This window comes from Gastrolobium bilobum, unplaced genomic scaffold (genome assembly GCF_033153095.1).
Source record: "Gastrolobium bilobum isolate Gb01-03AN ecotype WA unplaced genomic scaffold, APGP_CSIRO_Gbil_v1 utg7478, whole genome shotgun sequence".
Classification (NCBI taxonomy): Eukaryota; Viridiplantae; Streptophyta; class Magnoliopsida; order Fabales; family Fabaceae; genus Gastrolobium; species Gastrolobium bilobum.
The window spans coordinates 224084-251835 of NW_026897341.1; the positions used below are offsets into that span (position 1 = coordinate 224084).

Genomic DNA, 27752 nt, shown 5'->3' on the forward strand with positions numbered 1-27752 from the left:
ATGTGGCATTTCAGTGGGATGGCCGTCAGTTCTCGGTGGATCTGATAAGATTGCCGATGGTCAACTTGGAGGTTATTCTGGGCATGGATTGGCTGTCCAGAAATTATGTGATGATTGACTGTTGTGCCAAGCGTGTAGTGTTGTCTCCGTGTGATTCCACATCCAGTTCCTCGCCGTACATTTCGTTGCTGCAGGCTAGGAGAGCCTTGAGAGCAGGGGCATTTGGTTATGTCATGTTGGGAGGTTTGGTGAGTGGTACACAGGAGGATATCACTGGCATTCCTGTGGTGAGGGAGTTCCTCGAGGTGTTTCCTGAGGAAATTCCTGAGTTTCCGCCACAGAGGGAGATAGAGTTCTCCATAGACCTGTTGCCTAGTGTGGGGCCGATTTCTTTAGCTCCATACCGGATGTCGCCACCGGAGTTGGCAGAGCTGAAGAAGCATATTGAGGATCTTTCAGCGAAAGATTTCATTAGACCGAGTGTGTCTCCTTGGGGAGCACCGGTTATCTTTATGAAGAAGAAGAACGGGACAATGCGATTGTGCACCGACTACAGGGAGCTGAACAAGGTGACAATCAAGAACAAGTATCCCCTTCCTCGAATTGATGATCTGTTGGATCAGCTCAGGGGTGCTTGCGTGTATTCCAAGATTGATCTCCGGTCCGGATACCATCAGATTCGGGTGAAGCCGGAGGATGTCCCGAAGACCGTTTTTCGCTCGAGATATGGTCATTTTGAGTACTTGGTGATTCCGTTCGGTCTCACCAATGCACCTGTTGTGTTCATGGATTACATGAACTGGATTTTCCAGCAGTACCTGGATCAGTTTGTGATCGTCTTCATTTGCGACATTTTGATTTACTCCAAGACGGAGGAAGAGCATGTGGAGCATTTGAGAACTGTTCTGCAAGTGCTGAAGGAGAAGAAGCTGTATGCGAAGCCTTCCAAATGTGAGTTTTGGCTCAAGTCTGTGAAGTTTCTTAGGCATGTTATTTCTTCTGAGGGAGTTGCAGTGGATCCGAACAAGATTGAGGCTGTGCTGGATTGGGAGAGCCCCAAGACAGTTCCGGAAGTGAGGAGCTTTCTGGGTTTGGCAGGTTACTATCGGAGGTTCATCAAGGGATTCTCCACCATGGTTTTGCCATTGACTCGCCTTACTCGGAAGGAGAGTCCATTTGTGTGGACTCACGAGTGTGAGGTCTGCTTTCAGGAGTTGAAGGAGAGACTGACTACTGCACCTGTGTTGGTCCTTCCTGATCCTGCGCTTGAGATTGAGCTTTACACCGACGCCTCCGGGAAGGGGCTAGGTTGTGTGTTGATGCAGTTGGGCAAAGTGATTGCCTATGCTTCGAGGCAGTTGAAACCTCATGAGGAGAACTACCCTACTCATGACTTGGAGTTGGCTGCTATTGTGTTTTCTTTCAAGATTTGGAGGCATTATCTTTTTGGTTTGAGGTTTGTGGTGTTCAGTGACCACAAGAGTTTGAAGTACCTGTTTGACCAGAAGGAGTTGAACATGAGGCAGAGGAGATGGATGGAGTTCATAAAGGACTACGACTTCGAGCTAAGGTATCATCCTGGCAAGGCCAATGTGGTAGCTGATGCTTTGAGTCGAAAATCCAGTAGCTCATCCAGTTTGTTACTTGGTAACTTTGATGTGGTTGAGAAGTTCCGAAACTTGGCAGTGACCGCTCTGTGTGAGAGTGTACTTCTCGAGTTGGAAGAAACATATGTTGTGAACGAGCTGTTAGAAAAGATCAAAGAGACACAAGTTCAGAGAGAGTGTCTGGATTATGTGAAGAACCAAGACAGTGTGTCTTGGAATGATAATGGACTGCTTTTGTTTCAGTAGAGGATTGTAGTTCCTCGAGGTCCGTTGATAGAAGAGGTTATGGCAGAAGGCCATAAGGGTCAGTTTTCTATCCACCCTGGTGCTACTAAGATGTATCAAGATTTGAAGAAGAACTTCTGGTGGCCGGGCATGAAGAAAGATGTTGTTATCTTTGTGTCCAAGTGTTTGGTTTGCCAGAAGGTGAAGATACAACATCAGAGACCGTCTGGTGAACTTCAACCTCTTGAAGTACCACAGTGGAAGTGGGAAGGTATTTCCATGGATTTCGTGGTGGGATTGCCGAAGACTCGGGCGGGTTGTGACTCTATTTGGGTCATTATGGACAGACTGACGAAGTCTGCCCATTTTCTTCCAGTGAAGGTGAGCTTCACTACAGAGCAGTTGGCCAAGCTTTATGTCCGCGAGATTGTGAGGCTTCACGGGGTGCCCGAGAGTATCATTAGTGATAGGGACGCGAAGTTCACCTCTCGGTTCTGGGAGGCACTGCAGGAGGCTTTTGGTACGCAGTTGAGATTGAGTACCGCCTATGACCCTCAGACTGATGGACAGACTGAGAGGACCATCCAGTCCTTGGAGGACATGTTGCGAGCTTGCACGTTGGAGCAGGGCTCGACATGAGATAGGTATCTTCCGTTGGTTTAGTTGTCTTACAACAACAGCTTTCATGCTAGCCTGGGCATGGCACCCTACGAAGCGCTGTATGGTAGGAGGTGTCGGACTCCTACTTGTTGGTCTGAGGTTGGGGACAAGGAGATTTTTGGCTTGGACTTTGTCCAAGATACCACCTTGCAGATCCAGATGATCCGTGAAAAGTTGAAGCAGGCGCAGAATCGCCAAAAGAGCTACTATGATGTCAAGCATCGTCCGCTGGAGTTCAGTGAGGGTGAGCACGTGTTTGTGAGACTTTTACCTATCACCGGTGTAGGTCGGGCACTCGGAGTGAGGAAGCTGAGCCCGCGATATATTGGGCGATACCAGATCCTTGGTAGAGTAGGACCTGTTGCCTACCGGCTTGCCTTGCCTCCGAAGCTGGCTAACATCCACGACGTGTTTCACGTGTCTCAGCTTCGGAAGTACATAGCAAATCCTTCGCACGTGGTGTAACCGGATGATGTGGAGGTTCGAGAGAACCTGAAGACTCCCGTCGGGCCACTCAGAATTCTCGATCGTGGCGAGAAGCAGCTGAGGAGCAAGATCATGCCAATGGTCAAGGTGTAGTGGATCGGAAGAACTCCTGAGGAGTGTACTTGGGAGCGTGAGGACGAGCTTCTCCGGCAGTACCCCGAGTTTCGACCAGGTATGTTTCTGATTTTGAGGTCAAAATCCTAAAATGGTGGGGAGAATGTAAGAACCCACACCGTTAATTAAGGTATTCAATTAATTAATTATGCAAAATTAGGAAATGATTCCATAATTGACCCTAATAATTATTAAGAGGCTTTAATAATTACGGTAAGTGATTAAGAATGCTGAAAGTCGCTTTTCAAAAGAAAAGTCCAGATACCGGTTCTGCTAGTCGGTATAAATGCGTACCGAAAAAGTATCCCGGAAAATTAAAGTAAGTGCATGATAATTACTAGAATAATATGTAGGACTTGTAAAACGAGTTTTAAGTCCAAATAATGAGAACTGGTGCTAGAAACCGGTACTGGCTTTGAAAAGCGCGTACCGGAAAGGTGCTCAGAAAAATATAATAAAAAAATGATAATTCTTGGAAAAATGTGTAGTTTCAGAATCCAAAGTTTGGGATTAAAATGCTAAGTGTAGCAATTAAAGTTAATACTGTGCGTTTTAATGAGGTTTGGCTATATATACCCTTTGTAAAGGCACAAAGCCCTAGAAAACTAATTTGCTGCGTGGCTTTTCTTGGAGGCTGACCAGAAATAGTGTTCTTAGGCTTTCTTATCCATTTCTTGATCAAGTAATCACCTTTGATGCTTGTTCTTCCATTTAAACACTTGGTGAGGGTGAGGGTTGGCCTTGAGACTGCATTGTTGGCCTTTTTCTGAGTTAGAGAACCTGTGTGAGGGAGTTTGAACTGCTGAGTTTGGTGTTTGAAGGGTAGGAGTTTCATTCTTGACATTTTGATCTTCAAAGTGTCACCTTTGTGAAGAAAAACCTACTCTTGATGGTGTCATTTTCGTGCACATCCTTGAGTCAGACTTGAGGGGCTGTGTTGAGCTCCAAGAGCATCTCCATTCTGAGTTTTGAGCCTTGGTATATTGTACCACCCTTTGATCTTGAGTTTTATGCTTAAAAATGGAAGCTTGATGCATGTTAAGGTTAAAAGATGATAACTTGTTATTGGGTAAGGCTTAACACACCTAGAAATGCATGTTTAAGTGTTTAAAATCGATAAAAACCCAACCTTGAAGGATATCTTCATGAAATGCAGAAACTGCATTCTGTCGTGAAATATCCGGATATCTGCTCGTGGAATATCCGGATATTGGATATCCGGATATGGTATCCGGATATGTGATATCCGGATATGGGATTTTGGGATATCTGGATATTGGATAACCAGATATGGGAATCTGTATATCCGGATATTACATATTCGGAAATGGACAGTGAGATATTCGGATATTGCATATCCGGATATGGTCCCGAGGAATATCCGGATATTCTGGGATTTCGCAGAACAGTAGCTGTGCTGTGTGTACAGTGGGCTATTGGGGGTTTGTGGACCCTAGATTGATGAAGTTGACCTTCTGTATTTAATGGACTAAGCTAGAATCTTGGGATTTAGGGCCTGTGGCTTTGTTAGAAGCTTTAAGACATTAAAACGTAATGAAAAGGCGTCGTCTTTAATTTGTATGCATGTGGTACATGTTTATTGATTTATATTTGGTCCATATCAGATTGTGATCTGCTGTGATTGGACTGTGAGCTTGTGGCATTGGATAGCTAGCTTAGAGGTAAGCTTTCGTGTCCTCGGTTTAGCCATGTTGTGGTTCCACCATGTCCCATGGGGATATGGTTATATGCATGTTGTGTTACATGTTTTTGATGTTTTGGAAATGCTGTTGAGCTATTGTATGTTAGTGCCTTGTTGATATGCATGGAAGTGTTCCACCTATACAGTAAGCCTGAGTATGTAGAACATACAAGAGGGTGAGGCTGTGGGTGAGGTGCAAGCGGTGTTCCTTGTACTACATGTAGGGAATAGACGTATTCCTACATTTCTCTGGCCAGTAGATACTGATTACACACATGCCATAGATATCTGTTGCACTACATAGTTTTGGAATTGATAATGATATAAATGCTTTTAGAACTTATATTGCACATGTAAGTGAGCTTGGGGTGGAAGATCCTTGAGGACCCATTGTCTTACTGAGATTTCTTGTTTAGAGATCTCACCCCACGTTTGGGGAATGCTTATTTCAGGGTCAGGTAATGTTGAGACCTCAGGCGGTAGGAGGCCGGAGCTGAGTTAGATTGATGTTATATTATGCTGCCATGTTGAATGCTGGATATGCATGCTGCTTATATGCTTATAGCTTCAGTTATGTTTTTGGAGTTTTATGTTGAGACTAGTTGTTTACTATGTTTATTTGGTGAGCATGGGGATTGTCCATGACACATAGTATTGTTATGTCTTGATTATGTCTTGAGTCTTTTGGAGTTGTAATAATGTATCAGGATATTGTCCGGATTACGAGATGTAATACCGTGATTTAGATACACACTTTATTTATATATTGAGGTATTTCAGTAGATGTCTTATTGCAATTTATATAAAGGAGTTATTTTATGAAATTGATTAAGTAATCAAGTTGGTAATTGATAATGACGTCACAATTGAAAAGAAAAAGAATATTCCGCATTTTTAATTAAGCACCGCTTAATACGATGTAATGTTAATATTCTGAGTATACACGGGGTGTTACATCTAACATACAATCATGAAAAACAGAATTTCCAATAATGCAAGGGATAGTAAATGTCCCTGGATCTTGGCACTTCTAGGGCATGGGCTGGATGAGTGCTGACACATTCTGGCTGATGCTGACTCGTTCATCTCCTTTCAGCCTCCTCTTGTTGGTGCCCAACTCCTTCAGAAACTTAGCATATCTTGGAATTTGCTGAATCGCATCCAAGAGTGGGATATTGACCTCTACTTTTCTGAAGGTGTCAAGAATCTCTTTATCTTGACTTTTGTTGCTTGCTTTTTAGACTGAGTGGCTCTTTGAGGAAAAGGTAACGGGATGTGGACATCAGAAGTATCAGTATTCTGCTTCCTTGAACCAGTGTCACCTCCTTGAGATGACTTAACAGCAGATTGGTTTGGTTCCTCCAGTTGCTTGCCAGACCGCAGAAAGATGGCACTAACATTGCCGGTTCCCTTTGGATTTGGAACTGTCTGTGATGGAAGGGAGCTGCCACTTGCTTGTTGATTCTGACTCATGGATGTTGCAAGTTGGCCAATCTGTGTTTGTAGATTCCGGATGGAAGACTCAGTCCTCTGCTGTATCTACATATTGTTAGTTGCCATCTGCTTCACTAAATCCTCCAAAGAAGGACCATTGCTACTGGCTTGCTGCTGCATTGGCTGTGGAGGTGCAAATTGTTGAAAATTTTGCCTCTGCTGTGAAGGTGCAAACTGCTGCCTCTGCTGGAATGGTGCACTTTGCTAATTCTGCTGGAATGGTGCACTTTGCTGATTCTGGCTCCATTTGAGATTTGGATGATTTTTCCAGCCAGGATTGTATGTATTGGAGAATGGATTGTTTTGCTGCTGCTGGTGGTACTGTGGCTTTCCAGGAAAAACTGCAGCAACAGACTAATCAACTTGGAAACCGCTATCTTGAAAAGAAGGACAAGCATCCGTGGGGTGAGAAAGATCACAGCAGATGCCACACAGGTTGCTTATCTGTTGAGCAGAAGGTTGCACAGTCTGTGTCACTGCCTTGCCTCACCATTGATGTCAACTTATCAAGTCTGGTCTCTATTCTCTGGTTATCTGTGCTTGATGCTCCTACTGCTGCCACTATTGGATTTTGCATTGGAGGACCTTGCACTTGGAACACTGCACTGTTGTTTGCTTTAGTGCCAAATTGTTGAGCATCAGCCGCTATCTCAGCAATCAACTCTTTTGCCTCATCAAGTGTTTTATTGCTCAGGACTCCTCCACTAGATGCATCTAAAAGATTCCTATCCATAGGCAGCAACCCTTCATAGAAGTAAACAATCAGGAGATTTTCTGGAATCTGATGGTGTGGGCAGCTTGCACAAAGCCTTTTAAACCGCTCCCAATACTCATGCATGTTCTCCCCATTAGCCTGCCTTATGCCACTGATCTCCTTTCTGATTGAGGTGGCCCTAGATAAAGGGAAGAATTTCTCCAAAAGGTACAACAGGATTAGCATAACGAATACACATGGGCTGCTCATTATCAACATTAGGAGCAGCCAATTGCTTAAGTGTTCTATCACCCATGATTTCAGAATCAAATAAACTATCAAACGAATAAACACTATGTAAAGGACTCGAACAAACAGACTCAACAGACTCGGACTCTAAGATATGCTCAGGAACAGCTTTACTGTAAGTCAACCTACGAGCTCTACTAGCAGCACGCAACGATCTCTCTATCTCAGGGTCATATGCATGTAAATCATCAACAATGGTGGTACTCCTAGTCATGCATCATAGGTAAAGGCATACAGCAGTAAAATCACAAAACATACGATAGGTCACAAAATTTTTCCGAAAATAGCAAACAGAAGCAAAAATAAAACTACGAAAAATACCAAATAACCTCATAATGCTATGAGATCAACTCTCCTAAACTGTAAATGACCTTACGGACTCAAAAATCAAATAATTTTTTTTCAAAAAATAAAATAAAATAGTAAACGAACGAATTCGGCGAAACTAGGGCCTGATTCGTGCGACATAGCCCCACGATTTTTGACAGGGATAATCGTCTTCTTCAGTTCACCAATCCAAAAATACCCGACACGTCCTGAAACGACAAAGAAACACCAAAATAGGTTAGTAAACGACAAAATTTGGCAAAAATAAGGGCCACCTCACGCCCTTATAGGGCGTGACTGATTTATGCTCAGAAGGTCGAATTCCTTTGGGAATAGAACTCTTGAAGCCAATCTCTCAAACAAAAGTTTTACCGATTTCCCCAAATTTGCCCGAAACTGCCCAAAACGTAATCCGTAATGCAGAAAACGCAAAAACTGAGAAAATATGCGTGTGCAGAATCAAATTCCGATGCAGAATCAAAGGTGCAGAAATTGTTATCAGAAACACAAACGAGTGCAAACGCAAAAACAAGACAGGTGCATAATTTTATTTTATTTTTAGAAACAGAAACAAAAATTAAAGAAGAAGTAGAAGATGATCAAATTCAGAAAACGATTTAGATCGATGCAATTTCCCCGGCAACGACGCCAAATTTGACAAGAGCTGTCGAACTCGCGCAAATTAAAAATTATTTTTTTAATTTAGGGTTCAGAAAATTTACAGTAAAGTGGAAACCCTAAGTCGTCTCTCAAGGAAATTGTTTTGGTTAAAATCGCTTATGAAAACAGAAAATTAAAAGGGGGGTTTTGGATTTTTGGTTAAATAATTAAAAGACAGAATATAAAATTGGAATTAAAATTCGTAATTAAAAATTAACCAACCTAAGGTTAGGGTTCCATGGACGTCTTTCCTCGGATAAAAAAAATGTCAGAATCATGATTGATTGTCAATTGAATCAGAATCCTTATTTCCAATTGACGACCCTTTCTAAGCGATCGCTTAACATTTGATCAAATACAGTGCTTCTACTCATACAATCGCAGAGTATCAGCCCTTTTGATTTAAGGTCATAGGGTCAATCAATCTAATCATCAAATCTGATGATTAATCCCTTTCCATAATTAAAATCACGAACCTCAGATTGAATATCCACGATCGCACAAGATCAATATGAGTTTGGAAGGGAAACGAAACTGATTTAAAATAAAGCGCAGACCCTCAAGACTAATCCATGGAATCCGTTACCCTGAGGTTGATTAAAAGGTTCTTAGCCTCGCATGGCTAAGGTAAACATAATTAAGAAATAAAAAGAAGAAGAAAAAGATGAAGAACACGAAGAACGCTTCAGAGAAAGTGCTTTGATCCCAAAATTCAAAAATTACGGAAGGAATAAAAGTTTCCTACTCTGCCGTCATATACCCCTACCCAAATCGGGTTAGGGCTCAGTTCTGATCGGCCCATCTGTCTATAATACGAAATAAAATAAATAAAATAAAATAAAACTAAAAGTTGGCTTTGGGCCACTTAAATTATTGGGGTTTACTTTAAATTACAAGTCCAATAATCAAATAAAACTTCAGCAAAACGCGTCCAACTTGGCATCAGAAATCGACCAGCTTCCAGTCCAAATTGGGCTTCGAGCTCTTCATAAGAATTTTATGTGTTATCTGGAAAATCCAACAAGAACGGAGTCAATCCGACACCTGAGTACCAAGATATGGCCAAAATACAGAAGTAACGTAAAGCTGAAAAATTCTGACGAAAATAAATTAAACCCAATCAAAAACTAAAAATCTAAATTAACTCAAAAAAATCATTAATTTATTCAAATAAATCCTAAAAATACTAATATAGAGTAACAAGTAAGTGCAATAAAATATGAGTTATCATCCGCACCGTTAATTAAAGAAGTTAATTGATTAATTATGTGAAATTACGAAATAATTTCATAACTGACCCTAACAATGATTATGAGGCTTAATTAATTATACTAAGTGGTTAATAATGCTGAAAGTCGCTTTTCTGAAGAAAAGTGCAGATACCGGTTCCGCTACTCGATATAAATGCGTACCGATGAAGTATCCCGAAAAAGTATAAAATTGCATGAATATTCCTAGAATAATATGTAGGACTTGTAAAGCAAATTTCATGTTAAAATAACGAGAATTGGTGCCAGAACTGATACTGGCTATGGAAAAGCGCGTACTGGAAAGGTGCTGCGAAAAATAAAATAAAAATATGATAATTCTTGTAAAATTAATTAGGTTAAGAATCTTGAGTTTGGGATTAAAATGCTAAGCGTAGCAATTAGTGATAATACTGTGTGTTTTATTTTAAAGTGGCTATATATACTAACTTAGCACAAAATCCTAGGCCATAACACCTCTTCTACGTGGGTGTGGTGGCTGGTCAGCTCTCCCTTCTACTGTTCCATTGCATTTCTTCTCCATTCTTGAGCTTTGAGACCATTTTCTTCATGAAAGCTTCCTCTAAACACTTGGGTGAGTGTGGGTTAGCATTGTGAGGGAGAGGAGTGCTCCGTCTCTGAGTTGGTCACTGCCTATTGAGGTGTTGAAAGGCTGAGTTCTTGGTTTGGGTGGTGTGAGTTGTCTTCTTGGCTTGTGAAGCTTCAAGGAGCTTTCTTTGTGAAGAAAAGAGTCTTCTTGTTGTGCATTTTTGTGGCCTTTGGTTGCTGCTCAGTGGAGGGGTGTTGGAAGCTCCTTTTCCCTGCCTTTTGCTGTTTTAAGAAGCTTGGTAAACATACTCACCTTTGATCATGAGTTTAAGTGGTTAAAAATGGAACCTTGATGCATGTAATAAGCTAAAGTTGATAACCTAACGTTGGGTAATGCTTAACACACTTAGAAATGCATGTTTAAGCTTCTGTAATCGGTAAAAGTTGGACCTTTGGATTGGTTTTTCGTGAAATGCAGAATCTGGATTCTGTCGCGAAATATACGGATATTTGGTTGTAAATATCCGGATATTGATATCCGGATATGGGGTCTTCTGATATCTGAACGTGGATATCCGGATATGACATCCGGATATGCATATCCGGATATGACATCCGGATATTGATATCCGGATATGTCCCCGACAGATATCCGAATATTCTGGGTTTTCGAGGAACAGTGGCTTACTGTTCATCCAGAACTGATGTTTGGGGTTTGTGGACCGTAGTTTGATGAAGTTGAACTTCTGTATTAATTAGCTAAGTCAGAACCTATGTGTTTTAGGGCTTGTGGCTTTGTGAGAAGCCTAAGGACGTAAAACGTAAAGAAAAGACGTTGTCTTTATTGTGTGCTTTAAGAGTATGGTTATTGATATAATGTTGGTCCAAAACAATTGTGATTCTGCTGTGTATTGGACTTGAGCTGTGTGGAATCTTGGCATTGGGTAGTTAGCTTGCAAGGTAAGCTTTCGTGTCATCGGTTTAGCCATTGTTGGTTCCACCATGTCCCATGAGGGTATGGTTATATGCATGATGTTGTTTTCATGATATATTGGTTTGTGAAATGCTGTTGAGCTGTTATATGCGAGTGCCTTTATGATATGCATGTGGTGTTCCACCTATACGGTAAGCCTGAGTATGTGGTACATACAATAGGGTGAGGCTGTGGGTGAGGTGCAAGCAGTGTTCCTTGTACTAACTGTAGGTAATAGACGTATTCCTGCATTTCTCTTGCCAGTAGAATAGTGATAACACACATGGCATGAATATCTGTTGCACTGCATAGTTTTGGAACTTATATTGGAATTACTGCTTTTGAACTTATATTGCACATGTAAGTGAGCTTGGGGTGGAAGATCCTTGAGGACCCCTTGTCTTACTGAGATTTCTTGTTTAAAGATCTCACCCCACGTTTGGGGACGCTTATTTCAAGTTCAGGTAACCCAGAGGTTGAGACCTCTAGTGGCAGGAGGCCAGAGCTGAGTTAGATATTGCTGTTAATTGCTGACATGTTGGATGCTGGATATGCCTGTTGCTTTTATGCTTTTAGCTTCAGTTATTATTATGTTGTTGATGTTGAGACTGCTGTTGGGCTTTGTTGCCTTATTTGGTGAGAATGGGGTTTGTCCATGCCACATTGATTGACGATGTCTTGTTTTCGTTATGAGTCGTAATAATGTATCAGGATATTGTCCAGGCTACGTGTTGTAGTCCTGTGACATAGATACTCACTTTATTTATATATATTGAGGTATTTCAGTTAGCTGTCTTTGCAATTTACATACCGGCGATATTTTTATGAAATTGATTAAATAATCAACTTGGCTAAGATTAATGACGTCATAATTAAACATAAAAAGATATTCCGCAAATTTAATTAAGCGTGGCTTAATACGATGACATGTTAACAAACCGGGTATACACGGGGTTTTACACCGTCTTCTTGATTTCTGGATCAAATTGTAAAGAAGAAGGATGAATTATACATCGTATAAAACAAGAAAAAAATTCATTAAAAAAAAAAAAAAAAAAAACAAAGTCCAATCTCAAAGATCTAAAGTTACGAATAATATTAGCGTAAATTAATTCCGAGCAACGGCGTTAAAAACTTGTTGCGATTACGGCAAGAATACCGATTGTTTAAGTGATAAAAGTGTGAGTAGCGTATCGTCCCATGAGAATTAATGCACCAAGTACTATCCTTACTATTCCCTTTAATTTTGACAAATCAATTTGTTTTAGAGAATAATTTATGAATAATATAAAAATAAAATAATTAAACTTAATCGCAATAAAAATCAAGAACATGCAAGAACGTAAGTAATAAGTATGATTGAAGAAACTGTGATAAAGAATTGTAGTTATGACACACTTCACCTTTGATCCTGCCTTATTAATCTAAATTAATTCTTATAATCAATTATTTCAATTATTCAGACAATTCATCTTCTTTAAATTAATTGGTTAAACGCTAATGTCTTAGTGTATTTAACCTTTTAACCCAATTAGAATTCTAATGTCTTAGTAATCCTTCTTGAATTAAGCATTAAGTTCGCGGATCCCGCGCTACTAGCGCGGTAACATTGTGTGTTTAGGAATTTCCCCGCGCAACTAGCGCGGATTTCGCGCTTGTAGCACGACACTTCTGTGTTGTGAAAAATTTCCCGCGCTATTAGCACGGATCTTGCGTTCGTAGCGCAGCTCTGTCTTTTGAGAAATTTTTTGCGCTAGTAGCGCGAATCTCGCGCTTGTAGCTCGATAGCTCTGTCTTTTGCTTTCTCTTGTGCTTAAGAACACGTTCTTTTCTAATGCTTTTTCCTACAAAACAACGTAAATTCAGTGAGAGAAGAATTGAGCATGCTTTATCAACTTTATAACAAATATAAGCCTTTTTCTTTCAAAGTGGATTAAATCCTTGTTCTTCTTAAGTTAGAAAACTATATATGCTGGAGGCATATCAGCCATCAGCCCACTATTACTAAATGATGATAGTTAATTACACGAGTGTGGTAATCTTCTACCATCATCGGTCAAACGAAACAGACAACATTCCTTCTGTATTTCGAAAAATTGGGGATAACTCCCACCATCATAATCGCAACCCGATTGTCAATTTAATTTAATCCATAAACATCAATTTACCAAATAGACATACAAGCCCTTCCATCATATAACAATACAAGAATACTCAGTGTCAAAAATATTACATCTCAAGGAACTTAGAAATTGCAAGAGCGTGATCGATATCTTACACCTCATTATACATCATGGATGGTATAAAATAAGCATGATCATACATTAAGTTCCTCCATGCTTCATCATTACATGGTTTCAAAATGTACAAGACTCATCTCCACAAAAAAAAAATTGCATAGCTAACTCTATGCCTCAAAATATATGATCATGTAACATGCATAAATGATCATCAAAATACATAGGCTAAAACACAGTAACTACTTTGGCCTCTTGCGACATATCCTTCCTACACCATCAGTGCCAGTACCTGAAATATAATCCCCACACGGGGTGAGATAAATATCGCAATAAACTAGGGGTCCTCCACCCCAAAGTTCACTACTGGTGTAACAACAATAGACAGATTAATGCAATGTGTGAATCACAGTCGAGAAATTCCTACGAACACTTTCCTCACCGGAATGCTCGAATGGCAAACAAAGCAAATACATACAATGTATTATATCATAATCTAGTGCAATTACATACACAACATAATCCACTACTCCCTCAGAGCATGGTAGAACAAAAGTAGGATAAATCTCAAGGTCCGAAAGCTTATCTCTTGAAACTTCCAACTCAATGCTTACTTGTAATCCAAGAAAGCAATCACACACTTCTAAAACTTCATCTTTCAACACTACATCACTTATCTCCAACCTAGTTTGTCAACCAAGAATAATCAAAACCCGTTAAGGTTCAATTCAAGTGTCAAATACTGAAAATCCAACACTTTACATATCCAATCAAATTTGCGAAAATCATGCTAAAGTTGGTTTCAATTCACTTCCTTCATTTCAAATACTTTCTTATCACATTTGAATGCCAACACATACCGTAAATAAAAGTCATGACCTAATTGTCCTCAAATATTATAGAATGGTCATATTATGCCATATTTCTTAAACCAAGTTAAAAGTTTAGTTTTCACACCTTCACAACACTTGAAATAACCATGAATACCTGTTCTAAGTTCGAAATAATGAGATTTAATATAAAATCATTAATATGACTTTTACCTATAAACTTAAACTTTTTGGTTGGATTGTTTGCATTAGATGTTTTCCCTATAATTTTCTCCACAATTTTTTTTACCATTATTTCCGTTATCTCCAACATTATTTCCCTTTAATAATTTCCACGGATTTTGTTGTCATTATTTCCGTTGTTTCCAGCATGATTCGCCACAGATTTGATTGGTATTATTTCTATTATCTCTAACATATACACATATCTCATTACAAATTTAAGGTTTATTACTATTCACGTTTCTATGCACACGCAATAATGGAAGACCTTTGCGCTCCTCCAATTAATATTCTAAATATTGTCAGATGATGTTGATGTATAGGATAATTTACAAATTTTAAAAAATAAATTAATTCATCTCTTTTTTCTTGTACCGTTAATGTTTTTTCTTCTCTTATTCAACTTATGATCATGTCTCGTTCTGTTTTTATTTTATTTTTCCATTTTGGGAAAATGCCTCATGCTAGCTCTTGCCTTTTTTTTAAATTCTTTTTCAGAAGTGTGACCAAAAGATGACTGGTTTACTGGGATTTTTTTTTTTTTTCAAAAGCAGGGGTAAACATTTGTTAATTAAGAAAAAAAAAAATGCCAACTTGATGGTTCTGGCATTAACAAGTTTGAATCTTGTGTGGTGCAACAACGGAAAGCTCCTTGTTTGTAATTCATTATATTTAACCACCTTGCAGTACATATATATACGTACGCAAATTGTAATGATTTACTGAAGTTCTAGCTTTAAAGGAAGAATCCCAAAATTCCGATACTAACGACTAGTTTGGTAATGCTAATTCGTTTATCAATCATCCCATAAGTGTAACCATTTACTTGCAATCAAATTGAAATGATCAAGAATTTACCGGAAAAAAAATCAACACGAGAAAGAGATGGGCAGAATAAGGTTCTTTTATTAAGCTCTCAATAAGAATGCATTACACCAAATTCAAAAAGAAAAAAAATAAAATAAAAAATAAACCTGTGTCATGTAACACATTAAGCCATATGCAATTTATTTATTAGTTGAAGTAACTATTTGGAGAAGGTCATTAACACGAAGCAATCTTAACGTTGAAATAAATATTCCAATTGGATTGAAATGGGCACGATTCATGTTTGCAAACTAGTTGTTGTTGTTGTACCAGGGTTGCTTCTGAAGATAATCAATTACGCTCTTGTCCACTTGGAAAGCTTTGGTAAGAACATACGGAGAAATAGGTGGATTTGATTTAAACAGAGCATTTGCAATTGTGATAACTCCTGGATTTTGACTACTGAGAGCAGCAATGGCAACAGCATTAACGTTTCCCACATTAAGTTGGAAATGAATGAGACCAATTGGGAAGACAAACACATCACCCTTGTTCAGCACTTTGGTAAAGAGACGATTGTTATCTTGATTCAATGTCACAAATCCAACAAGGAGAGTGCCTTCAACTACTATAAGGATCTCTGAGCCACGTGGGTGAGTGTGAGGAGGGTTTAAACCCTTTGGTGCAAAATCAATGCGAGCCAATGATATCCCAAGTGTGTTTAGTCCGACTAGTTCAGTAACACTCACTGGAGTCACTTTTGAGCCGAGTGGGTTTCTAGTATTCCCTGGTTCAACATGCTTGAAGAAATCTTCAGCCGTGACAAGTTCTGGGTCTTTGCAGAACTTTCCATTCACAAATACTGCAAAAAAAAAAAAAACAAGAGAATGAGAATGTTTTAATAACAAAGAAAGTCAATTATATAGTTATTCATGACATGATCTAAATGTAGAAATAAACTTAGAATTCGAATAGTAAGACTTATGAAGAATGTGTATACATACCACCATCATTGGGGTCATTGATTGCCACACAGAAATCTTGGAGAGGGCTGGGGTCATAAGCATAGGCAACAGAGGATGCCAAAGCCAAGATGGCAACGAGGAAGTGGACAACTTTCATTTTGCCAAATTATTCTGCTTTAGTAATTGCTTGTGAGAATTAATTGAATTATGTTGCATGTTAAACTTGATATTTATAGGGAGGAACCGTTGAATTGTTATTCAGTTTATATATATTTAGGGTAATTAATTATCTATTTGATGGATGAACCATTCTTTAACAACTACACGCGCGCGTGCCTGTTCAAAGAGTAGACTAAGATGCTCCACAACTAAGTCAAAATAAATGTTTCAGTATTACCTCGTCCAATTAAGTCAAAATAATTAATTATCTGTTCAAAGAGTATTTCTCGAAATATTGCTTTTACAACGGGGAGACTAATTAAGAAGCTAAATCAAAGATTTGTTACGACTCGATCTTATATATTTCTTCGTACTTAATACTACAAATTAACTATTTATTTGGTTTAAAGTTTAAATATCATAGTTTGTGGAAGAGGGAAATTTTTCTTGGAATGGGTCAAAATCGGAACATCATAAATATATATTAACAAGGAAAAAAGAGAGAACGTTTCAGATTTATTTTGTCAATAATTAAAGGCTCGGATTGTGATCACAAATTGTAATGTTGGTTTTGGTTAGATCTCCTTTCCGTTGCTATCAGACTATATGAAATGAAATGATTTTATAAATAAAAGTGGCGGTGTTTAATAATTGCTTTAAGGGATGAGATGGTATAAATTGGATTTAAGCGGTTTGCATTACTTAATTATTTAATTTGTTCATATTTGAAAAATGATTTGGAACGATATTAATTAATATTTAAACTTTTAAAATTTAGCTAGTTGGAAGTCATTAAATAATTATTTGAATGATTTATAAAATATATCGTTGATATTTTGCAATTCTATTTGAGTTTACCTCCAATAACACATACATTATTTTATTTCTTTAGAAATGAGGTTTCTATTTTATACATATAAATTGATTTCGATTGGATATTTAATTTTTTCATCTTTAATGCTTGATTACAGCATCATACTATCATATTATTGTATTGATATTTTTTATATTTTTTAATGTTTTTCTGAAAACACTGATTTGAGAATTTTTTTAATTTATCATCTAGTTAAATATTAATTTTATATGTTGTCACATTCCGCTTATTATAAATCCTATTAATTACTCACTGAATTGCATTATAACTTACCACAACTTTAATTATATTTTTGCATGTATAGTTAGTTATAGAGTTAACTTCTAATTGCAGTCCTTCAGTTTGATGGTGGGAGTTGTTTGGTTTTCGGTGGTGAGCCGTACACGTCGTTCTGTATGGACAAGTTTTAAATTTTTAATATGTGTAGAAGACTTAGTTTTATATTCTAGAGTTGTTCTATTATTTCTATAAGCGGGTTAATTAAAAAATTTATAAATCTAATACAAATTAGGTATCTCGGCTAATCGGCAGTAAGATTAAGTTTAGCTTAGGTGTGCATAGGTCAGGTCGGGTCAGGTTTTTTGCCGACTCGACCCAACTTAATTTTTATTGGTCAGGTATTTTGACCCGACCCGTTTTAATTTGATGCAAGTCAGGTCTGACTTGGTTTGGATTTTTGTAAACTAATTCCGAACCGAGTCAGATCTGACCAGACTTGATTTCTGAAGTGGGTCTGACTTGATTTTTGAAGTGGGTCAAATCAGATCTGACCCGTTTTTGACTTGGTTTCCTCACAAAATTTCGTCGAAATTTCTACGTTGCAAATGACAAAAATTTCGTCACAAAATTATTTTTTCGTCGGAATACTTTTTGTCGAAAAGCGACGAAATTTTTTCTCTAATGAAAATTTTTACAAAAATAAATTTTCTATCGAAATTTAATTTTCGTCAAAAGTTTTGACGAAAATGATTTCCTCCATCAAATGTATTAAACGAAAAAAGAATTCCGTCAAAAATTTTGACGGAATGTTTTTCGTTCAAAATTTCGATGAGAATGTGTTTTGACGAAAATTTCGACGAAAATTGTTTTGAGGGAAATGTTTTATTCGAAACTTTCGACAAAAAGTATATTCTCTAAAAAATTTTGACAGAATATGTTTCCGTCAAAAAAATTTATCGAAATATATTTTGTCAAAAAAAATTACGAATTTTTTTGACAGAAATGTGTTCCGTTGAAAATTTTGATGAAATATTTTTTGCGAAAAATTTTGATTGAAATATTTTTCGTAAAAAATTTTGACGTAATTGTTTTACGTTAAAACTTTTCTTTTAATGTAATTGTGATTTTTTTTCTTTTTTTTCACATAATGGGTATGGGTGAAATTTTGGGTCAATGAGTCATTATTAAAACAAGTCAGGTCTAAAACTGAACCAAATGAAAGTGTGTCAGTATTTAAACTAGTTCAAAAAAAACAGGTATTTATAGGTCAGGTCAAGGTCAGATCAAGAGCAGGGCAAGTGAACCAGTTTTTTTGCACACCCCTAGTTTAGCCTATGCACCACCGGTCATAGATCCAAGTTTGTGTCGTGACATATAATGTTTTAGATATAATAAATATAATTTTTCGCAGCTCCAAAAGAAAAAGAGAATTAAAACTTTGTTGAAAAAGAGAAATTTGATACAATTTTTTATGATGGCTTAGATTGGAAAGAAACTCAAGCTAGAAGTTTCATATAAAATACATTAATCAAATTCTAATATTTTTAAAAGAATTAGGAAGAATAAAAAAATTCTCATTATTAAAATATTTAAGTATCATATTTCTTCAAAAAAGTACTCTTCTATTAATCCCTTGTTTCATAAAACTTAATAATAATTAGAAACTAAAATAGTCCAAAGTTTAAAATGAAGAATTTAGTACTTTGGTCAAAAATAAAAATGAAGGTTTTTATCCAAAATTCCTATACTAACGGTGAGGCATAAAGAATGCAAAACCTGAGGAGACAACAAAATTCCGTTACAGCAGCTGTCGCCACATTATATGAACAATCTTTGGTGATATGTACGGCACAATTGTTGGTGTTTACTAAGTATTTTTAATTATTTATATATATATATATATATATATATATATATGGGATAAACATTTCTACAACAACTTTAGATAAACTTATCTACAACTGCCATCTGAAAAGTAAATGAGGAGAGGGAAAAAAAAACAACTTTAACGTTATAACTATATTCTCCCAGCTGCCATCTGAAAAGTTGCTCTTTTTTCTCTCTCCTCATCTACTTTTCAGATGGCAGCTGTAGATAAGCTTATCTAAAGTTGCTGTAAAAATACTTTTGACTATATATAAGTTTATCTAAAGTTGCTGTAAAAATACTTTTGCCTATATATAAGCTTATCTAAAGTTGATTTAAAAATTCTTTTACCTATATATATATATATATATATATATATATATATATATATATATATATATATTGTGATTACCAAATAGAGCTTAAATTAGTTGAAGAATTTCAAATTCCTCGTTATGTATGTTGCTGTCCGACAGATAATTAATGTCGCTAAAGCCATGACAATTCGGTAATATTGCTATTAGTCAATTAATTATGGAGAATGAGCATTACCATTTGCGTGCAAGTGAATTAACATGTGCAAGTGCAAGAATGTAGCAGGAATAAAGAAAAAACTAAACAAAAAGAGAGGACAATAAATGATTCTTTTATTAAACTCACAATAATATTGTATTCAACGAAATTAAAGTACAAAATAATAGCTGCGGACTATAAAATATAAGTTAGCCCACTTGCAATTTATTTATTATTATTTATAGTAACTATATTTTCGGAGAAGCTAAAATCAAACAAACACCCCCATAGGAATGAAATAACGATTCATGTTTTCAAACTAGTTGTTGTTGTTGTACCAAGGTTGCTTCTGAAGATGACCAATTAAGCTCTTGTCCATCTGGAAAGCTTTGGCAAGAATTTCGGGAGAAATAGGTGGAGTAGAATTAAACAAAGCATTTGCAATTGTGATAAGACCTGGATTTTGACTACCGAGACCAGAAATGGAAACAGCGTTAACCTTTCCCACATTAAGTTGGAAATGAATGAGACCGATTGGAAACACAAACACATCACCCTTATTCAGCACTTTGGTGAACAAACGATTCTTGTCTAGGTCTGAACTGACAAATCCAACCATGAGAGTGCCATCAATTACTATAAGGATCTCTGTGGCACGAGGGTGAGTGTGTGGAGGAATTAAACCATAAGGTGCAAAATCAATGCGAGCCAAAGATACGCCAAGTGTGTTTAGTCCTAATAGTTGAGTATCAAAAACGGGAGTGACTTGTGCGCCGAGTGGGTTAGAGACATTCGCGGCATTCACGTGTATAAAGAAATCTTCAGCTGTGACAAGTTTTGGGTCTTTGCAGAACTTTCCATTCACAAATACTGCAAATTAATAAAACAAAGATTTTATATTAAAAAAAAGAAAAAAGTTAGTTATATAATTATTCATGACATGATCTAAATGTATAATAAACTTAGAACTTGAGTTATAAGACTAATTAATGAGGAATGTGTATATATACATACCACCATTGATGGGGTCATTGGTTCCCACACAGAAATCTTGCAGAGGGCTGGGGTCATCAGCATAGGCAGCAGAGGATGCCAAAGCCAAGATAGCAACGACCAAGTAGACAGTTTTCATTTTGTCTCTCACTAGCTATTACTCTTAAATGATTCTGCTTTAGTAATTGCTTGTGAGATTTGATTGAATTATGTTTCATGTGAAGCTTGATATTTATAGGGAGGAACCGTTGAATTGTTCTGCAGTTTGTCTTTACCGTAATTAATTCTCTATTCTTCGATGATGAACCATTCTTTACCAACTACTCGCGTCCTTAATCACTATTATATATGCAAAAGGCAAAGGAAAAAGAGACCGTTTCATATTGATCCGGTCAAAATTATTTAAAGACTGATTGCATAAAGATATTACAACGACGTTTACTTCTGATAAGAGATATAATCAATCTTTTTATGCCCCTCCTCCTGTGTGAAGTCTTTAGAGGGTTGGTTACGTGATATGTTATTGGAGCATATGAATATGTGATCTAGAGTTCGATCCTTATCAGTTTATAAGCACGACGGTGCTTCAAACCTAGAAAAAAAAAAAAAAACTCGAGGAGTGAGTTAAGAGACATAATAAAATTATTTATTGCTTCTTAAATTTTTGGAAGTGTTGGTTGCTTCTAATTAAATTTTAACTTTTTTTTTATCCGATTGAAGTATTTCAGTACAACGTAGCTGTGTTTGGAGATGATAATCATCCAAATTCATTAATTGTTAATTATGATATATCCTTTGACTTTGCGAAGCCTGTTGTAATTGCTTCGGACCTTTAAACGAATCCTTCTATAGGAGTTAGTAGATTTGAAGGAAAACACATGATAAAGTAGGACTTTCACTGAAATGAAATTAGTTGTATACTGTTGTAAAATATGATTACCAAAAAAAATATGATTTTTCCTTGACAGTGACTTCACATTTTGAAAATCTGAATTATGTTTAGAAACTACGAACGAATATCCGTTGCAGGGATTCTTAATTTTTCGACCCCTGTACCCTTTCACAATTGCAAAGACACGATGTCAATATATTAAGCATGTGTTTGGTTTTACAATATACCAAAATATAAAGAAAACATATTTCTCGATTAGCCATACGTAAGTCGATTTGACTAACTGAACATAATGTCTTATATGATCTTATTGTTTAATGTTGTTCAAATTATAGAAAATAATTTTTCTCTTATATTTATATAAAAGTGTATGAAGTTTATATATATTTTTTCTTTTCTTCTCATTTAGACCCACACATTTTTATATGAGTGCAGAAAATATAATTATTTCATACAACATGAGAAACATTAAACCCGTTATCTTATTGGATAAATATGACCCCGTAACAAAAATAGACACTTAAAAATTGAATATGCTACTCAATGATCGTAGGCGCAGTTACTTAAGCACTAAGCTAATATTCTTTAAAGGTGTGAATTGGAATCCCATTAGCCAATGTGATGACACCTTGTGGTTGATGATTTTTAATCCTACCCAACATTCTCGAAGAGGTTGGAGGGTTTACCATGACTCAAATACCAGCTGGTATATAATCCTACCTAATCTTTTTATTTTTTTTATTTTGAAGTTCTCATATCCATATAAGTTGTTGGAAGTATTCAAGTATGAGTTGTAAAGAAGTACTATATTGGCTACACCTAGACCAAGTGATGACCATATAAGTGCAAAAGACTCATAAACCTACAGTCTTAAGGTTTTGGGTTAAAATGTTGTGTCGGCCCACTTATTGTGGTTTATCGGTTGGCCCATAGATGTATCCCTTGCAATGGGTTTTGGGCTCTCTCATACCATTCCCAACAGTTTGAAGTGAGATACATCAAACTTCCCACAATTTGTTTGTAGAAGGTGCTGTCAACCTTCTTTCCTCCATGATCTTTATATAACTTCAAGCCACATTCAACTGGAGTGTGCACAAAATTACAATCATTCATCTGAAACCTGTCTAGAATATCTTCCACATATTTATTTTGAGAAATAAAAATTCCAGTAACATATACAATGGGTCAAACAATAATATGGGATTATAAGGAAGGAGTTCCTACTTTCTATTTGACCGAGTAATATAAGTGTCTCATTAAACTTAATTTAAGGTTACACCTTTCGGAATACTTTAAAGACGGAAGTGCTCTCCCCTTTCGTCTTTGTTTTCAAATAGTCATCTTTTAATTTTGAAGACTTTAGCATCTTTAGATGATTTTCAATTCTAAATCAAATAATGTTCATACTTATTTTAAACAAATCCAATAATTCTTGTATGTTATTTGAATTTTGCGCCGTCTATTTATTTATTGACTTTGTTTTGGAATCAAATCCACAACTTTATAGTTTTTATAATTTTTTTCCTACTAATTCATTGAAAATCAAACTAATATAGTTTAAATCAGTGTTTAAAAACTCGGCCCGACCATCGACTCGGCCGAGGTCAGGTGTGGGTTCAATCGAGGGGTCACATGGTCACTTTGCTGATCCGATTTTATACATAAAAAAATATAAATATATATCCTATAAGACAAATCCAAAAAAACCAAGCCACCAATCATCAAAGATTCAAAATATACTTAACATAATTCAACCAATTATATCCACAAGTTTATATTACACAAACTAATCAACGTATAAAACACATATTCTAATGGAGTTAATGAAAAGTTATATCATCAAACTCAGGCCTCATTGTCCTTCTCACGCACCAACAAGAGCATGTGAAAGGAGATCCTTTATCCAAGAGAGAACGATGCAGGAGAGGCGACGACATGACGAATCAACAATGGGAAGAGAAAAACCAACACGACGGAGGAGAGAGAGAAAGATGACCGAAGATGATAGGAGGAACCACCGCAAGGCGAAGAAGATCACCGGATCAAGGAGACTGGGTTTGGGTTTGACTCTGAGAGAGAGTATCGAAAGAGAAGAAGAAAAATGATTCAGATTTCAGATCTAGTTTACATCTATGCAGCAACGAGTTTTTCTATTTTGTTTTTGACACACCAAACAACCTGTATTCGTGTGTAATTTTTTTTTTTTAAATAAAAAGCAGTAACCCCCTCTCACACTCACACTGGAGTCATGAGTTTAATCGATGATTTCGGAGGTTAAAGAGGTCAAAGAGCATGAGGGCTCTAAATGCTAACCCCAACCACCAGAGAGAGAGAGTGAGCGACCTCGGGATGGGGCATAGTTTTACAACACTGGTTTAAATACGATTTGATGCATGTAAAGGGCAGTTCTTCAAAGATTAGTTTCTTCACTCACAAAACTAGATCATGAAAATCGTCCAGGTTAACAATTTCCTTGATTCAATAATTATTGGCGGGCTTTCATAATTATTTTTGCAGTGTTTGTATGCGTTTCACTGTTTACTTTTTTAAGGACGAATTCGTTATTTTAGTATACTTTTATTTTATTAAAAAAAAAACCCTAAGATTATATCTTATAAAATTACCTAAATGGATTGAAATTTCACATTGGGAATTCTCCCCAAAAAAAAAAAAATTAATTTCACGTCGGACTATTAGAGATTTCGCTTTGCATTGAATATGGTCAAAAGGGAATTTATGTTTCGGAGGGGGGGAACGTCTGTAAATCAATATTGACAAACATAAGCATTAGATACTAAAACCTCAATTTTAACAATTAGGATTTGTTGGAAATTGAGATGGCAAAATGGTTTGAATCCAACAGGTGAACCAATTCATCCCCCAAAACGGGAAAGACTAGGTTATGTATTTCAACCCATTAATTCGAATAACCTGCCTATATGTGGGACTAGTTAAAAGAGGACCTTACATATATGCGGGGCAGGGTGGGTAAACCTAAATCGAATATTTTAAATATATATATATATATATATATATATATATATATATATATTAAATGTTAGATTATGACTTGATTGGTCTATATGAAAGGCTATTATGAGAGACAAAATATTTGCTTTTAGAATCATAATATTATTATATTAATACAACTGTTATTTTTAATTCACTTTTGATTTAGATTAACGCAAAAAATAAAAGAAACTTGAGTTTATTTTTGAATGTAAATGCTAGTATCTATATAAATCAAATTTATGCTTATGAAATTCTAGTTATAGGATATAATGATGTGTCATATGCAAATATTTACATGTTTGATGTCACTATTTTTTTTATATAATTACACTAAAATTATTTATTAATTTTAAGATATTATTTGTATAGTTATGTTATGAAATTATTGGTTTAAATCATTCTTTTTTCTTGATTTTTTTTTTATACTTAAGAAATATTTTTATGTTAGATATTAGATATAAAAGTTTTTTTTTTGGATAAACCACAAATATCATCCACGGGAGGCAATCTTATTCGGGACGGGTCCAGGATTAAGATTTGAAATCCCTCCTAAAGATGGTAACTCACTCAAAATGGAATGGATTTTATTTTCAACCCATTTATCAATGGCGGGTTAGCACACCCCACCCCATTTTTGGTAGGTTGAAGGCGAGTCAAGATGGGTTGACGCATTTTGCCATCAATATGACTAAAGTGTAAACTACTAGAATTGGTTTAGTGGTAAAGAATTTGGATAAATTTTATTAGGTTATGTATTCAATTTTCATTTGTATCCAAAAAAATATGACTCGAGTATGGTAAAATTTCACATTATTAAGTAATGAGCTACGTAAAATCTATATAAAACAAAGATTCATGAACCCAGTTCTTTAAAGGGTTGGGTTTAGACCTAGTATCACATCCATTTGGTTAGAGGCGGCTTCAGTCTAGATTCTTTATGCAATTTTTAACAATTGTATATGTTGTCTGTAAAATCTTGATCTAATGGGATCTATGCTAATAATAGTGTGTGATGATCATATGTACATGTTAACTGTAACACCCCATGTGCACCCGGCGTATTAAACATACATATGGCAGTAGCGCAGCTAAATTAATGCGGAAACTAACTTTTTCTTTATCGTTTCAATTATGACGTCATTATTATTAACCAAATTGATTACTTATTTCCTTTTCAAAACATGCCTGTATGTAAATTTGAATAAAGAATTAACTGAATAACCTCATGATATAAATGTGTATCTAGTCATGGAACTACAACACGTAGACCAGACAATATCCTGATACATTATACAACTCAAGTCTGAATAACCATAACATAGTCAATGGGACATAGACAACCCCCTTGCTCACCAAATCAGGCAATAAGCTAAACAACGTCTCAACTCAAATAACAATATATTCAAATAAAGCATGGCAATCTCTAACATATCAGCTCAACAGTATGCGTATCAACTCAACTCAACTCCGGCCTCCTGCCGCTAGAGGTATCAACCCCCGAGGTACCTGTACCTGAAAATGTGCCCCAACACGGGGTGAGATCTCTAAAAAGGAATCTCAGTAAGACAAGGGGTCCTCAAGGATCTCTCCACCCCAAGCTCACTTACATGAGCAATATAAGTTCCAAAACAGTATAACACTCTCATTTCCAAAATCTGTGCAATGCAGCATATATCCATGTCATGTGTGTAAGAATCCTAATGGCCAGAGAATAAATATGTAGGGATTACATACGTCTACAACCTACAGTACAAGGAAAACCGCTCGTACCTCATCCACAGATTCACCATCTTGTATGTCTCCACATACTCAGGTTTACCGTCTAGGTGGTACACCACATACATATCTTATGGCACTTGCACTTAATCAAAACAGCTCAATAGCATTTCAGTAATCATCAGATAATTTCATAAAAACACAACATGCATATAACCACCCCTCCATGAGGTATGGTAGAACCAATAATGGGAAAAACCGAGGACATGAAAGTTTACCTCGCAAGCTATCAATCCAACTCAAGAGTCCACACCAGCCCAAGGTTCACAAACCGCACAATCACAATCTGTTTAGACCAGAAATTCTTATCAATATTCATATTCTAATAGTTCATGACATTACGACAACATTTCCTTTTTCGTTTCACGCCATTAGGCTTCTCCCAAAGCCATAAGCCTTTAACCTAAGTGATTTTGACTTAGTTAACTTATTACAGAAATTCATACTAACCAATCATGGGTCCATAAACCCAATCCACACTTATGTTTGGACATAATAGTGCATGTCTCGAAATTTTCAGAATATCCAGATATTTCACGGGGCTATATCCGGATATCCAGATCCGGATATCATATCCGGATATCACATCCGGATATTCATATCCGGATATCACCAACCCCATATCCGGATATCATATCCGGATATTTCACGACAGAATACAGTTTCTGCATTTTGCGAAGATATCCCTTCAAGGCTCCATTTTTATCACTCCTCAACGACCAAGCATGTATTTTTAGACACATTTAAGTAAATGTTTATGTTGGTTGGTTAATCATCTCATTTAACAAACCAAAAATCAACCTTTATCATAGAAAACTCATGAGCAAGGTTGAAGAATGTATACCAAGCTTCCAAAATAGAGGAAAGGCAGTGGCTTGGAGCCTCTTATGCCACTCTACAGTGCAGCTACCAAGGGACCACAAAAATGAGCAACAAACTAGGTCCTTTCTCTATCAAAATGGCTTCTTGGATCAACACAAACAAGAAAATAGCTCACACTCTACCAAAATAGTGAAGTCAGCTCACTAATCTCACCATACAGAGACCAAAACTCAGAATGTGTATCCACACTTCCTCACAAGGCTAGCTGTAACACCCCAAATGTAAATACATATAGGGTGCACCTTCATCATGCATTCAACGCGCGGAAGTCTAAATTTAAACTTTACGAATGCAAATATCAGAGTGCGGAATGGAAACACATAACCATACTTATTCCATATAAAATTAAAAGCGTTAAAACGTCAATACAAAATAAATAACACTAAACATTATTTAATGTAATCCCAAAAAGATTAACTAATCATAAATAAAAACATAATTTATGCCGCATCATAAGC

At 36.5% G+C, this 27752-nt stretch overlaps 2 protein-coding genes across 2 annotated transcripts; both read right to left on the reverse strand.

Moving 5' to 3' along the window:
• Nucleotides 1-15454: 15454 nt before the first annotated feature.
• LOC133306125 (germin-like protein subfamily 1 member 20) lies at nucleotides 15455-16265 on the reverse strand. Its single transcript, XM_061506401.1, has 2 exons — nucleotides 16148-16265; nucleotides 15455-16005 (listed from the first exon to the last, which is right to left on the reverse strand). The coding sequence occupies exons 1-2, from the start codon at nucleotides 16263-16265 to the stop codon at nucleotides 15455-15457; spliced, it is 669 nt and encodes a 222-aa protein (XP_061362385.1).
• Nucleotides 16266-20058: 3793 nt separating this feature from the next.
• LOC133306124 (germin-like protein subfamily 1 member 7) lies at nucleotides 20059-20871 on the reverse strand. The gene is made up of 2 exons (XM_061506400.1): nucleotides 20757-20871; nucleotides 20059-20609 (listed from the first exon to the last, which is right to left on the reverse strand). The coding sequence occupies exons 1-2, from the start codon at nucleotides 20869-20871 to the stop codon at nucleotides 20059-20061; spliced, it is 666 nt and encodes a 221-aa protein (XP_061362384.1).
• Between the last annotated feature and the right edge of the window lie 6881 nt (nucleotides 20872-27752).

Excerpts from the sequence above, each read along its gene's own strand:
- LOC133306125 (XM_061506401.1), bottom strand. The coding sequence starts at position 16,265 with ATGAAAGTTGTCCACTTCCTCGTTGCCATCTTGGCTTTGGCATCCTCT. Across the intron at positions 16,006-16,147 it reads CAATGACCCCAATGATGGTG|TATTTGTGAATGGAAAGTTC; the intron begins GTATGTATACAC and ends TTTTTTTTGCAG.
- LOC133306124 (XM_061506400.1), bottom strand. The coding sequence starts at position 20,871 with ATGAAAACTGTCTACTTGGTCGTTGCTATCTTGGCTTTGGCATCCTCT. Across the intron at positions 20,610-20,756 it reads AACCAATGACCCCATCAATG|TATTTGTGAATGGAAAGTTC; the intron begins GTGGTATGTATA and ends ATTAATTTGCAG.